At 40.8% G+C, this 15,005-nt stretch overlaps 1 protein-coding gene across 22 annotated transcripts in view; it reads right to left on the minus strand.

Moving 5' to 3' along the window:
- NRXN3 (neurexin 3) overlaps window positions 1-15,005 on the minus strand; it is a 1,739,678-nt gene that overhangs the window by 1,652,166 nt on the left and 72,507 nt on the right. For 16 of the 22 annotated variants that reach the window (XM_060262989.1, XM_060262971.1, XM_060262983.1 and 13 more), the window contains exon 3: window positions 10,841-10,870. The exons of the other annotated variants lie outside the window; for them this stretch is intronic. In XM_060262989.1, coding sequence (XP_060118972.1) covers window positions 10,841-10,870 — 30 coding nt within the window. The remainder of the gene's footprint in view (window positions 1-10,840; window positions 10,871-15,005) is intronic. 22 annotated transcript variants of the gene reach the window in all.

The following is a 15,005-nucleotide window of genomic DNA, read 5'->3' on the forward strand; positions in this document are numbered from 1 at the left end:
AGTGTTTCAAAACTCAGTGTTTCAGAAAAAGAATTTTCAATGATCAACCACAACAAAGCCACTACCATTTTATATGACAAACCAAAATCTTAAGAATGATAACCACAGCTGGCAATATAGATGTAATTTTGTCTCCTCCCCACCTTATAAATAGATACTATTAGAACACAAATACTTTTAAAAAATAATTAATCACTCATGGTTTGCTGAAATATTTGCATAAACCCTTGGTTACTAAGCTGCTCTTATTCACAAGGCTCTTAAATCCTAGTGGTTTTACTGGCAAAGAGATACGGAAAATTATTTTGCACATTACTCATTTAAATGCTACTAATTATTTAAGCATGCAAAAAGAGGTCAGTATCTCCCCCTCCCCCATCACCTGCCATTCAGCCCTTTTCAGTTTGTTCTTCAGCTGGGATACAAATGCCAGTGATATAAATGGAACACACTTCCAGGAAAAATAATAATAAAACTATACTTATGATCATTGAAACCATGAAGAAACAGAACAAACGGTAGGCTACAACTTTAATTCTCTATGCAGATTGCAGTACATATGTGTTTCTACACTTGCAAACTTATGCACAGTATAGAGTGGAAATCCTCAAAAGAAAACAAGTCAAATTTACCCCTAAGGAAATGTACTTGTTTCAGTTCTTAGCAAGTCAGGCTTCCATTTCTTCTCTTAATTTTATGAGATGGGAAATCTTCATTAAATGCTGATACAGCACAATAGCAAAAGAGTGTCTGTAGTGCCCCCTTGATTCATAAAACATGGAAGTGAGTCTGTAACAAAGCGACTCCTTTAACAATTTCCCCTCTAAAATGATCACCTTGTCTGTTGCTTCAGTCATCAAAATTTACTTTTCAGAAAATGGCACAATAGGCACTGGCAAAGATTTAAACAAATTTTGGTTTATTTAAATACATGGGCAGGGAAGGGGCTTGATATTTTCACTGGGCTTTTTGTTGTTGGTTTGCTTGTTCATGTAGGCATAAATTTAAATATGAACACAGAACTGCATTTAAGGTTGCTGACTTCACCAGAGACAGTTTTAGATATAAAGCTGTTTGGCTTCCCCTATGGGTATTACAGAAGTTAAAAGGTTTTGTCTTAGAGGTTGCTTAACCTAAATGTCCTGTTACACTTCATGCATTATAATCACACTGTCTTGCGTATGCACTGCTCTGTCCCTTTTGCTAAGACTAACGTCTCTGTAAAAAAGTAAAGGTAGTCCCTTGTGCAAGTACCAGTTGTTTCCAACTCTGGGGTGATGTCGCATCATGACATTTTCATAGCAGATATTTTAACGGGGTGGTTTGCCATTGCCTTCCTCAGTCATCCACACTTTCCCCCTAGCAAGCTGGGTACTCATTTTAACAACTTTGGTTTTTTTGTTTTTCACACAGAGATTTTTTTAACTTGTTGGGAACTGTGACCAGAGCCTCTTCTAGGTTCAAAGCCACATCACTATGGCTCTGAAACAAACTCTGCTTCAGGAGCAGGCTCTCCTCATATTAGAGAGACTCTAAAAAAAACCCCACTCTCTGCTTCATACACTCTCCAACTCCTCCAGCTCCCCAACTGCTTCAACCAACTGCCCAACTGTCCCCTCTTGACAGTTAGCAGAAGTTCCCCCAATCAGAGTTTCTCATTTGTCACTCATTTGCAGTTCCATTAGCTGTCACTCATATGCACTTGCTTCTAAAGCTGCACAAACCTGCTGTCCAAACACACACATGGAATTAAAGACTGCTTCATCCATTGAAAGACCAGATTTGCTATTAAGTAAGCAGGCAGAGCCTACAGGCAATTCCAATTCTCCAACAAGTGCATCTGTGTGATACACCAGATAGGTGCATTCATACATTATATTTATAAGTGCATTCTTTATATATATCTCCATACAAAAAAGAAATATCTATGCCCTGACTTTGATAGCCCAGGCAAGACCAATCTCATCAGATCTCAGAAGTTAAGTGGGGGTGACCGTGGCAAGTATTTGGATGGGAGAGACTTCCAGAGAATACCAGAGTCGGGAGGCAGAGGCAGGCTATCAAGCTACTTCTCTGAATGTCCTCCAAGCCCCAGTAGGAGTCACCAGAGGTCACCATGACTCCCATGCACAGGCACACATACACATGCGCTCTCTTACTCTCTCATACACACAAAATGCAAAAAAGAAAGAACTATCCTTCAGCCCTCAATCTACCTCCATAAATGGAGTTCCTCAAAGACTGGCTAAATCTGCTGCATTGTAGGAAACCAGGAAGATAAACCTGCTTCACAATAATAATAATCTATGTATATATAGACAAGTCTCCTGACCTACAAATCCAGCCCAAGGCAAAACCCCTGGATCTAGAAACTTGAAATTTGGGGAGAACATTCCTTTTATGATGTAGACAGCCGCTAAGAAAGGATTTTAAGGAATCTGCCACCTAAGGGGGTAAAAAGGAGTAAAATATATTTCCCCATAAGGATACACTGTGGCTTGGAGGCTGCTGCCTCTTCCCCTGCTCACAGAGACAGTTACAGCAAAAGGTCATTTGCATAAATCACCTGCTGGATGTCACCCCCAACATTCTAAAGCTCACTAGGGTTGCCAATCTTCCTGCGGAGCCTGGCTGGTCTGAGTTACAATTACATGAAACTGCTGACAACATTCCATACCTCATTTGCATATGTGGCCTGATGGGTCTTCATCCACGACACTCTATCACAGGGGTGGCCAACGGTAGCTCTCCAGATGTTTTTTGCCTACAACTCCCATCAGTCCCAGCCACTGGCTATGCTGGCTGGGGCTAATGGGAGTTGTAGGCAAAAACATCTGGAGAGCTTCCACTGGCCACCCCTGCTCTAACAGTATGCATTTTCCTATTGGGAGTCACTGAATGTGCCTGAGGTAAAATGTACATCCCAGTCTTCCTCTAAAAATTCAGTAGGGCTTTTACAAAAAACCCAGTATGGAAACTGAGCTTTCAAATGATCAGGGAAAACTGTGCATGACTTTTCAAGGGTCCATTTGGAAGTGAACTTCTCACATGAACATGCCAGAGTGTCCACCACACCAACACTTCCTCAGGCCAACTTCTCCCCACATTTCTCATCACCTCTTATTGCCCTAAAGAAAACTCCTGGCAGATGTTGTGTAAGATACACCAATGTTACAAGGAGGAAGCAACTTAGAGATGCAGCAAAGAAATTAGCAAATAGTACTTATATACCATAGGAAGGAACAGGTATCAAGCTAGTAATAATATATGCATAACCCAAGCACTGTGCATTGAAGCATACATAGCATTTTACTGCTCCTTCTGCTCTGTGCACCAGTGCAGAAGAATATAAACCAGAGAAATTTAGCTATGTTTAGTTCTTACTGAAATCAATAACAAAATTTAAGTCACATTGATTTCAATTGGTCCTCAGTATGCATAGTTACATTGCCTTTAGGATTTCACTCAGTCACTTAATGCTCCACACTAATAGTACTACTATTATCAGTAATAACAACAGTAGTAACACTTAAAAATGCATGGAGTGCTTTAAAGTATTCAACATACTTTACATTGGTTCTTACTACTGGAGTCTACCCCAAGCAAACATGTCCTGTAAAGCAAACATGTTTTGCTGAAACTTAGATTCCCAGGTGTACAAGGACCCAATTCAAAATTGAAAAGTAGTGCTCCAGGATCTCGCCCTACAAGGCAAGGGAATGGCTGCCCTGGATTCTGGCATATCGCCAGCACTGTCCAGAGGTAAGCCTTCAGGGGCAGGTCCTTCAACTGCTCTGAATTGGCCCCTGCATGTTTTGATATTTACATTTCACCTGGAAACTCCAGCTTATATCTGTTTGACCAGATCTGGGATAAAACTGGGAGCAGGATATTGTATAGTTAAGCCCTAATTATTCATACAAGTAATCCTTTCAACAACTCTGCCTGAGAAGTCACTGTAACTAACCCCCATCATGCAGAAGAAAATATGGAGGCTGAGAGCACAGTGGCTTGCCTACACTACCACACAGCGAATTCATGGATGAGGCAAAGTTGGAACTGGGGACTCCCTGGCTTACCATCTGTCATTACATCTGAACAGCTCTCAGTGGGAGTTTTTCTCCCCCTACACAGTGAAGGGAAGGGATGTGAGACTGGCTTGCCAAGAGTGAAAACAATTCAATTTCCCTGGGGATAAAACTGGCTGGCTTCCTTTCGGAGGCTTCTCACTTTGCATTGTACATGAGTTTGTAAGTGGAAGAGTCACATATGTTCTGTAAAGTGAGAACTACAGTCCATGTGCATGAATGTTTGAGCCAAATCAAGAATGATCGTAACATTTAAAAAGCACTGTAGAAATTAGGGCATTTAGTGTGGAATGTAACACAAAGACCGATTATTATTTCCGTATCCAAAAGCTGTCAAGAGAACAAACGATACAGGAGAACATGACTGGACATTAACTCAAGCTCAACAGCAAACAAGAAGTTGGTTATTTATGATCTGTTTTGTCATCATTTATTTAGCAGGATTAGGAGATGTACTCTGCATAATGGCTCCTTAATGTTCATCTTCCACTTTACGCACAAGAATTGCCACCTCAAAGCAAGCCCAAACCTAGTTTTGGCTTCTTGTTCACTTAAAGACACTTTTTGCAATCTTAAAAGATTACAGAACCCTGGAATGCCCATTTTGAATAAATGCTTTTAAAAAAATCCTTCTTTTTTTTTGGGGGGGGGGGGGGGGCGTCAATCACTGCCAATCATTTCAATATAATTGACATTTATCCTTTCCCAGAAATTGACCATCACTTGCAAAACTTTTGTTGCACATATGGTTGCCATCTTCAGGTGAAGCTTAGAGATCTCCCAGAACTATAACTCATCTCATCTATAACTCAAGAATACAGGGATCAGTCCCCACCCCACCCCGCAGAGTCAATGACAGCTTTGGAAGATAGACTCTGTAGAATCATATCCATGCTCAGCTCCCTCCCCCAAACTCTGCTGTCCCCAGGTTCTGCAACCAAATATCCAAGAATTTTCCAGCCAGAGTTAGGATCCATTTATTTAATTGATTTGATTTTTAGCCTGACCTTCCCATAGAACAGACTCAGGGCAGGTTACATCACAAAAACAATCAACAGTAAAAAACCAATTTAAAATATATAAAATCTAAAATTACAGAGTAACAATAGGTACTAAAATGGCAAATTCTGCCTCACAGACATGGCCTATTGCCAAGGTCCAGCAGCCTTAGAGCACTGGGATGGAAAGAAGGGGGGGGAGGCTGGTAACAAGTGATGTCCACTGCCTCAGCTGAAAGCCTGGCGAAAGAGCTCTGTTTTACAGGCCCTGCAGAATTGAAGCAGATCATGCCACTGAGAACATAAGAAACAAAAAAACACGTTTGGGGAAGAAGATTGCAGATTTATACCCTGCCCTTCTCTCTGAATCAAAGATTCAGAACAGCTTACAGTCTCCTATATCTTCTCCCCCCGCAACAGACATCCTGTGAGGTGGGTGGGCTGAGAGGGCTCTCACAGCAGCTGCCCTTTCAAGGACAATTCCTACAAGAGCTATGGCTAACCCAAGGCCATTCCAGCAGGTGCAAGTGGAGGACTGGGGAATCAAACCTGGTTCTCCCAGATAAGAGTCCACACACCCTCTACACCAAACTGGCTAGGAAAAAGAGGTGCAACCTGTGCAGAGCCCTTAATGAAACTAGTGACCAGGTGAAGCATACATGAAACATAAAATTTGCAGTGAGGATAGGTGATGGTTATCTCAAAAGGCTCAGCTACTTCATTGTTTTGCAGTCTAATCAGTTCTTTAAGCCTTGTTCAGACATTTATCTGGATGGTGACATTTTCTTCTTCATCATGACCATAGCTGAATGTTAAATGTTCCACACAGAGGTCAAAATGCATGAAATCTTATTTGCATTATCTTCTCCCCTTTGTTTTGACTCAGAATTAAATTGAGCAGGCATATGTATAGTGTGGAACAACCCCATCACATGTTACACTATGTGAGTGGCAGAGGAGAAAAGTGTGCATCTGCTCTTCATCACTCAGTGCAGTGTTGGAATTTAGCCACAAACATTTCTACACCCCAAGGCATCTATACCATACCATCAAAACCCATTAAACAACATATTTGTTAGGCAACAAATAAAAAATGCAATAATCTCTCTGATTATTTGCAATTGTTTGTTACATTTGAATAAGATCACACTGTTTCAGTTCTTCCTATTCTCCCTTTTTCTACCCACTTACTCCAAAAGAAAGTCTATGGCACACATAAGCTGCTTTGGCTTTTTAATAGCTGCGTTTAGGGATGGATTACTTCTTCTACTAAACTGCCCCTTCTGCAAAAGGATGTAATCCTGCTAAGAAGGAAGCTGAAGCCACATCCCTCACTCAATTGACCTTACTGAGATGTTTGTGTGGGGGAGGGGTAGTCCTTCTACACTGTCCTAATTTAGGACTCTTCCAAACAAATCACTCCCCGTAGAAAGGTTCTCTCCAACTACATAGCATTGTTTTCTCACTTAAATTCCATAATCCATGGATTTCAGGATCATTTCCATATTTCCTTTCCCTAGATTACAAGTGTCCAGCAGCACAATCCTAACACAGCTGCAACCTGAGGGAATGGACTGAGAAGGGTGTAACTTTGTTTAGAACTACACTGCAGGTAATTTAGATATAAGGTGACTTGTCCTTCATGAAATGGATGTATTATGTTTCATGGTCATCCCCACAGAACACCAACACAAAAATCCCACTCAATATAGGTCTATAACTGAGTATCCAAGGCCTACTGAGCATGCCAGCTACAGATATGTCACCAGCTTCATTTCATTTTACCACAATGTAAGTAAGAACTTCCAAAAGTGGACGCTGTACTAGAATAGCAACTGGTTTCCCCATGCCCCCATATATCCTGCGATAGCCAAACATCCTTCATATTTGCAGTTACCAAACATTTCACAGTGGCCAAAGCTCATTATAAATTGCAAAAGCATCTATTCTTCAAGACTGCTACAGAGATGACTCATCAAAAAGACATTTTTTAAAAATATAGAAGCATTAGTAGGAAGCACAAGCATTTCTAAAAGATGCTCTATGTAACATCAAAATATTTAACAGCACATAATAAATAGAATGACTGTTTTTGAAAGAAAAATGATCTATACCTTTACTTCTACCTATAAGGCATGGAGTTGTATGTCCACATAAGCACAGGTACGGAGAAGTATCCACCAGGGAGAAAGCAAGAGAAAAGAGTAGGAAGGATAAAAAAATGCAAAAACAAATAAAAATTAGATCACTGTCCACATAACCAAGAGACAATAAGCACATGAGCACAGCACAAAAGAATAAACACCGCAAAAGCATGCATTAAAAATGAAAATGAGGGCATCACAAACAATGCAGCACAGATAAAAGCACCATTTCAGCTTTTTCGCTTCAACTGCATATGAAGAAAGACAAAACTGTCATGCAGTATCAGCGTGTCAGCAATACACAGCACTCCACATCAAATTATAAACACTAAAAAAATTCAAAACATGGGGGGAAAGGAAAGGGATATCCCGTGGAAACATATTTGTTCAATATTTTCCACCTACCAGTATATGGTGTAGGATGAATAAAATTGTGTAGTCTTTCTGGATACACAAATACACACTGCATTGCTATATTATATGGCCACTGTATATAATATGTATTTATAGGCACACCCATTCACACAAGTGTATTAGCAGTTTACACACACTATATAAATATTCATCAGAGTGGAAAAAAATGAGAGAATTAATGGGGGGAAATAGTAAAGTACAGCCACAATTACTTGACATAATAAGACAGATACAGGGACGTTAGCAAAATGTCAAAGGCTGGTGGTTCCTAGACCATTCACTAGGCAAGAGGAACCAAGATGAAAACCATGATTATTGATCAGTTAGGCTAAAATCATGAGAAGAAAAGCTTAAGGAAATGGGAGTATTTAGCCTTGAGAACAGTAGATGGAGGGGAGATCACACTCTTCTAATACCTGAAGGGCCGTTACCTCAGAAGAGTGCAAAGACTTGCGCTCTGCTGCTCCAGAGAACAAGGCTAGAACTAACTGGCTTAAGTCTCAAGACTTCAACTGGAGATGTGGAGAAAATTCCTAGTAATTAAAGAGTGGTTCAGTTATTAGACCCATTACCTGGAGAGGGGTACTTCCTTGCTGAAGGTCTTCAAGGAGAGACTGGACAGTCACCTGTCACAAATACCCTAGATTTGAATTTCCTGCATTGAGCAGGATAATCTGAATATTTGGCCCATAAGACTGCTTCCATCTCTAGGACCCTCTTCAAATGGGTTGCAGCTTTCAACCAACAGACCAGTGCCCCGCCATACTGTATAAAACAGGTACTGCGTCATGGGCTCTGTGGATGTGTATTCATTGATACAATGCTTGTGCATGAATCTGGTTAGAAAAGCCTGATATTCTCGTAAATTTTGCTCCTCTGTGAACCTCCCACTGACTTCAATTTTTACATCCAGCTACAGGTGGCTGGGACTTGCTGAGTGCATGCTTTACTCAATGGCAGCTTATCACACTTGACTATCTAGTCAGTGAGACCAGCTGAACACTGAAACAGGGGGTGGAGAGCAAGCAAAGAATTCCCTGGAGCCTAGCCAACTACTATGAATAGAGAGGAATATGCTTGTAATGGAATGAGAATAGTCACAGGGACTTAGATCAAGTGTCCTGGCAGAAACCCAGATTGCCAGATCATCTTAAAACTTGGGTAAAGCACTAGTTCTCTAGAGCCCTGTCACATAATTTCCTATTGGTCAGTGTCATTCATCAGCATTCTAGGTTAGGTGTGCAGATTCCACAGCATGCTGCCCATGATCTGTTTGAAAATGACTTCGGAAGGAAGCAAAAAGCACCCCTTCACTGTGATGTATTTCTGGCTTGCAGGTGCACTGGGAAAGCAACAGGTCCAGGGCTGGGTACTAGAATATGATGTTCGTTATTGCTAAGCTCTTTCTATTTCACACTAATGTCCTTTTTTCAGATTCAGAAAGAGAAGATAAAGGCTATGTTGTCCTTTTATAACAATCACTTTGAAAAAGGGATTTTAAAATGGCAAGTAAACCCAAGTGGCTCTGTGGCACTTGCCTGTGTGAGGGCATTGTGACAGCTGCAACAGGTGTGCCTCTGTTTATACACTGCCGCTAAAAATAAAACTCTGCATCTCAGCCACAGGCTCTGGATTTTATCTGTAAGCTGCTTTGGTAGCCAATCTGACAACAGGAATATAAATTCTTCAAAAAAAATAAATGAATAAATAGGATTAACACCAAAGGAACAGCTGCACTCCAATATAGCTTTATGGCTTCTGAACAGCATCCTGGTTTCATGTTCCCAGATTATTTCCCCCTATTTCCTGAACTTTCAGAAGTACATTGTCCTTGCAAATATGGCTGAAACTAGGTTTCCAGGTCCTACCTGGTCACCAGCAGAGGATGGGGGGGGGGGGCGGTAGGGTTGCCTGATCCAGATTGGGAAAGTCCTGGAAATTTGGGGGTGGAGACTGGGGAGACAGGGACCTCAGTGTGGTACAATGCCATACAGCCTACCCTCCAAAGCATCCATTTGCTCCAGAGGAACCAACTTCCGTAGCTGGGAGATACAATTCCAGGGGATCCCCAAGTCCTACCTGGCTGGCATCCCTAGTTTGTGAACCCCAGGATGGAAGGATCCTTTCATTCTATCTGTTGGTTTTCATCCAGACAGATTTTTACTCAGTCTCAGCCAATCCTCTTCCTTTTTGCCAATCATTTCCCACATAACTTTTGTCCGTGGATGTCTCATAATCCCCATGGTCCTCCATTTTTCACCAGCTCAAAAACCTGGCTGGATCCAACCCACACTTTTATATTCACTAGTTCTAATAAGTAGACATGTTAACCACAGGACCCGTTGTACCTGAGATCAAAAGCTTAATGGATAAGCCTTCTGTTCCAGGCACCACCTGTCTCTCATCTGACTCACTAAATGGTCCCTCTGTACCTGCCACATCCAAATACAGCTATGACTTCTCAGTGGATCAAACGTCCTGCAGATCTGGCCATAGAATCTCAGAAGCCTCTTTCTGTTTCCTTCTCTCCTTATATGTTTTTCCTTCCTTTACAAACCTTACATACCCATTATGTGACCAGCAAGACCCCAATGAGCCCATTCTGCCAACTTCAATCAATGTTCAACAACATCTGGGTTGAACCACAGGAAAAAAGTCTGTGATTTAGAACTAGTCCTTTTGCAAGCCAGCCTCAGGTTACCAAAGTTCACCTGTTGGAACAGTGCATTCCACAGATACTCAAATATTTTAATTTTGCAGATTCAAAACAGTAAGGACCTCTGGTTATCAAGGTATGCAAGAATCTGGGATCATGCCATGAAAACTGCCCAGAGAAGGGGATCAGACTTCTGAAGGGTGTATTTACCAAACAGGTAAACTTACTATGCCAGATATTTAATAAAAGGGTAGTGGATATGAAGAGAAGCAGTATTTCTATGGATTTTTTAAAATGTTGCATTCATCTTATCAACTCATTGTCAACACACCAGACTTCCAAAGATCATTCTCTTGAGTGCTGGTAATACAGCCCAAAGTTCAGCAAATGTGATGGACAGGCAAGGTGAGGAAGGAGAACACAAAGCAATTTTACTGCTTTGGATGGGTGGGCTTATGCAAGCCAAGCCCAAATCAGGAAGAAGCGTGGGTTGTCATGGCCACATTCAGCCATTGGCACATTAGGAAAGAGAAGACCTACCTTGTTCACCCATCATCAGGTGTGAAAGTCCTTTTGAGAAAGAGAAAGAAATGAAGTGAGAAAGAAAAAAAGCAGGAAATAAAAAAGACATATATAAGACCACACATGCATCTGTCCATTTATATAGCCCAATAATATTGGAGAACATCACATACTTGAGTAGTAAGTATGGGTATTACACTCTGTGCATGCACATACCACAGCTTCCCCTATCAAGAAGGAGACAGCTTGGTCTGCAGGTTGAGAAAGATGTCAGTAATATCCAATTGATGCCAATAAGAAAACACCCACTGATTTTAACGGAATGGAATATAACCACAGTCACAGTCATAGTCACAGTCTGTGTTAAACATATGAAAGGCAATCAGGAGACATTCTAATATAAGAGTATGCAGGTAATCATCCTCATTTTTATTATCTAGCCATAAATTTAGCTCATATCACTGATTAAGCAATTGCTATACCACAGCGTGTGCCTACCCTAGCTTTTATTTCCAAATTCAGTACCAGTGCATTTCAACTACATACATACACACACTCGCTCAATACTACCAACATACATACGGAGACATATTTCTCACACACACAAACAATACATATAGATACATAGATGCAAGCAATCTCGCAGCTACGCCTATTTATTGAAGATCTTCTTAAATCAGACATGCTGCATGTGATCAGTATCTTGAGAATTGCAGGTTCAAGAAGAATCCCTCAGGTTTTTCAGTCAACAGTAGCTCTGAAATTTTAATAACTGTTTTCATTTCTTCCTGTTCTTCTACCATGTTAGAAATCTAAAACCAGATCATCCAAGAGAAATATTCATCCAAAAGAATTCCTCTCCAAAGGGGATTAATATCTGTAATAACAGTAAAAATTTGAATACAAATGTTTAAATTGCTAAAGATTATGAAGGATTTGGGGACAGTCTAAGAAACAACAGGTTTAGCAATCATGGGGTATTTTTTTCTCCCTGGTAAAAATAATGGAGCAGATTTGTTTTGAATGGGATTGATCTCTCTCTTTTGCTCAAGTATAACATGATTGACTGTCTTTGAAACTTCTTTTGGGGGTACTGCTAGTCCATTTATGACTTCTTCTGCCACAGATCCATTGAAAAGCATCAACTGCTGGTTTAGTTCTGATGAATGTTGTAAAAACAGTTGAAGTCCAGAGATATGCTGAAGCAGAATCACACTGATCATAAATACAGAGATGATGAAGCAATGGTAAACCACAGAAGTTTGCTAGAGGTTTTGTGTTTTTATGACACCCAGTTGGGGAGCAAAAAGTGTAGCAGAGATAATATACTAATAGTACAGAAGTGGAAGGACTTATCACCTCCCAGCTTGCTTCCCACTGTTAAAAGAAACTGGCTGTAAGTAATCAATTGATGTACAGCAGCCAATTTCTAATTGCTAAATCATTTTAAAATAATTCAACAAACAGCCACAGTTCAGTTCCTCACACTTTAGAACCATGTATAAATTTCTTGAGGACTTGCCCTACTTGTGCATCATATGTCCTACATGTGCATCATTGGATACCATACCAAGAGAGCTGGCCAGTTATCTGAAGGCCATGGTGGGATGGTTAAAACAGAGCCATCTGAAACCAAGTCCATCAAAGACAAAGGTCCTGTGGCTAGGCTGGGGGGAAGGGGGGCAGGGACCCCACCTCCCTATGCTTAATGGAGTGTAGCTAGTACCAACTTCCTCCATCAGGAGTTTGGATGTGATCCTTGATGCCTCCCTTTTATCAGGTCACAAATACTTCCAGAGTAGCATTTTTCCATTTTTACCCAGCCCAGGCAGTTGATCCTTTACCTGTCCCATGCTGACCTGGCCACAGTAATCCATGCAACAGTCACCTCTAGACAGCTGTAACTCACTCTATGCAGGGCTATCCCTGAACTTGCTCTGGAAACTTCAATTTCCAGAATGCAGTGGTGCGGGTCCTTACTGGGAACCTCACTGAGAGGACATACACAGCTTGTGCTCTACTGGTTGAACTGGTTACTTATTGAGTACTGAATCAGAATCAGGGTTTGTGTACTTAACTTCAAAGCCCTAAACAGTCTGGGACCATCATATCTACAGGACTGCTTCTCCTTCAGAGAGCATTACGCTGATCTAATAACAACCTACTGGTACTCCCTGGCCTCAGAATGGTCCAGATGTCCTTGACCACCCACTCAGGTGTCCACCTTATTGGGGCACCATCTAATATGATCCATTAGATTGATTTTTAGTCTTAAAGATTTTAAACTGTGATGTCAATTTTACTATGTTGAACTTCAATGTATTGGGTTGGATTGGAATGTAGTGTACTAAATTATATTGAACTGTTGGAAGCCATCCTGAGCCCTGCTTGGCAAAGAAAGAGTGGGATACAAATTTAATAAACAAACAAATGGAATTATTATAATTGATTGCTCTGCCATGAACAGAGTCAGTGGCTTGGAGCCTGCATGTGCAAGATCTTCTGAATGAACCTATTTAGAGCAGTTCTGGTTGCACAACATCATGTACAATACCTAGCACCTTCCTCCCTGTACATTAAAGTGCTCAGAAACTTGTTGCACAAGATCTTGCAAGCAAAAACCTGAGTGGGGACACAATAAGTTTGACTTAGCATAAGTTGATACCATGGTCTTTTTCATGCATTTCTCCTTGTGCAGGAGTTCTAGCACAGGCTTATATGCTGTGCTAGATATAACCCAGTGCAAGAAACTAGATCCCCCAAATGATTCTGCCAATGCTCTGTTAGTTCATGAGAACCTCTAGGTGTTTCTAGATGATACATTTTGCAGGCTGTTGGCATGTGGATCATTCAGAAATTATATGTATGAGCAGGAAAGAGGACAACTCATTTCAGTCACTGGCATGGACAAGGGAGAGAACACACCTGTACAGAGAAGAAAGTTCACTCCCTTCTACCCAAATAAGGAGTAGTTCTTTTATCAGGCACTTTTACTTCTGAGGCTCCCTTCATGTTACTACTGCACCTAACTGTAAGATCCAGCAGTAGTCTGGAACTTGTGCAGTCTGTTTCTCCTTTGCAGCCCCAGAAATATCATTCATAGGACAGCACTAGAGCTTTTTTTTCTGGGGGAATGTGGTGGAATAGAGCTCCAGAACCCCTTTGTGGAAACAAAATTCTCTGAAAATGCTTAAAAGTTCATGAGGGGCACTTGTGTGTTTCTCTGTCATTCCATCTTGAGTGTTCTGACACCTCTTTTTCCAGAACAATTCCCTGGACAGCACTATCCAAATAATCTACAAATGGAAGAACAAAATGAGGCAAAGGAAAGAGCATGCTGTGAACAGATACAACTAGGGTTACTAACTGGCCTGGAGAAGAATGCCCTGCCCTTTAATAGTGGCTTAATGTGTGGAAATGAATAGGTGAAGATTTTCATGGCATGAAGATGAATAATATTCCATCTTTCCTCTATTAAAAGAACAGGACATTCTTCTCCAGGCCAGCTGGCAACCCACAGAAAAATGTCATGTTTCTTGTCTTCTGTGGTCACATTTTGTCTTCTGTGGTCACGAGAAAGGCTACATGTGGGAATCCTCCCACTGATTATTTTATATTCATGTTCCAAAATGCTACCAAAACAGAGCAGATTTGCAAGGTTCCTTCCAGTATTCAGTTGCCTGTTTTGTAGGGAAGCTTGTGTCATGCCTCGAGGCCTCCTGAGGAATGCCCTCTAGTCAGAGTCCCCTGTTATTACTATTTCTGACAAAGACAAAGCCCTTCACGGAAGATCACTTTTGACAGATTTGGGAAGAAAGACCTCCCATCTGTTGTCTGCCTTTATTCATAATAGAACAGTTGTAATAGCAAAATAACCTCATCAAAGATCAGGAGTTTTAACTATTATCCTATATGGAATATATTTTATTCCAACATGTATTCTTTTAAATGAAACTGTATATTTGGCTTTTTGATTTTTAACTGCTGTGAATAGCTAAGTTAGAAAGGAAGGAATATAAAATACTGTTGTAGGGCTACTCTCACATGCTCTCTTGTTATGTTTAAAATGTGCATGACCAATAACACTTGAACGCATCATTCAGAACAACACACACATATACCATGATCCTATTAAAAATTATGATTGTGAAATGGCCCATTGTCAGTATTCTTTGTATAGTGT

This window comes from Heteronotia binoei, chromosome 21, assembly GCF_032191835.1.
Source record: "Heteronotia binoei isolate CCM8104 ecotype False Entrance Well chromosome 21, APGP_CSIRO_Hbin_v1, whole genome shotgun sequence".
Taxonomy (NCBI): Eukaryota; Metazoa; Chordata; class Lepidosauria; order Squamata; family Gekkonidae; genus Heteronotia; species Heteronotia binoei.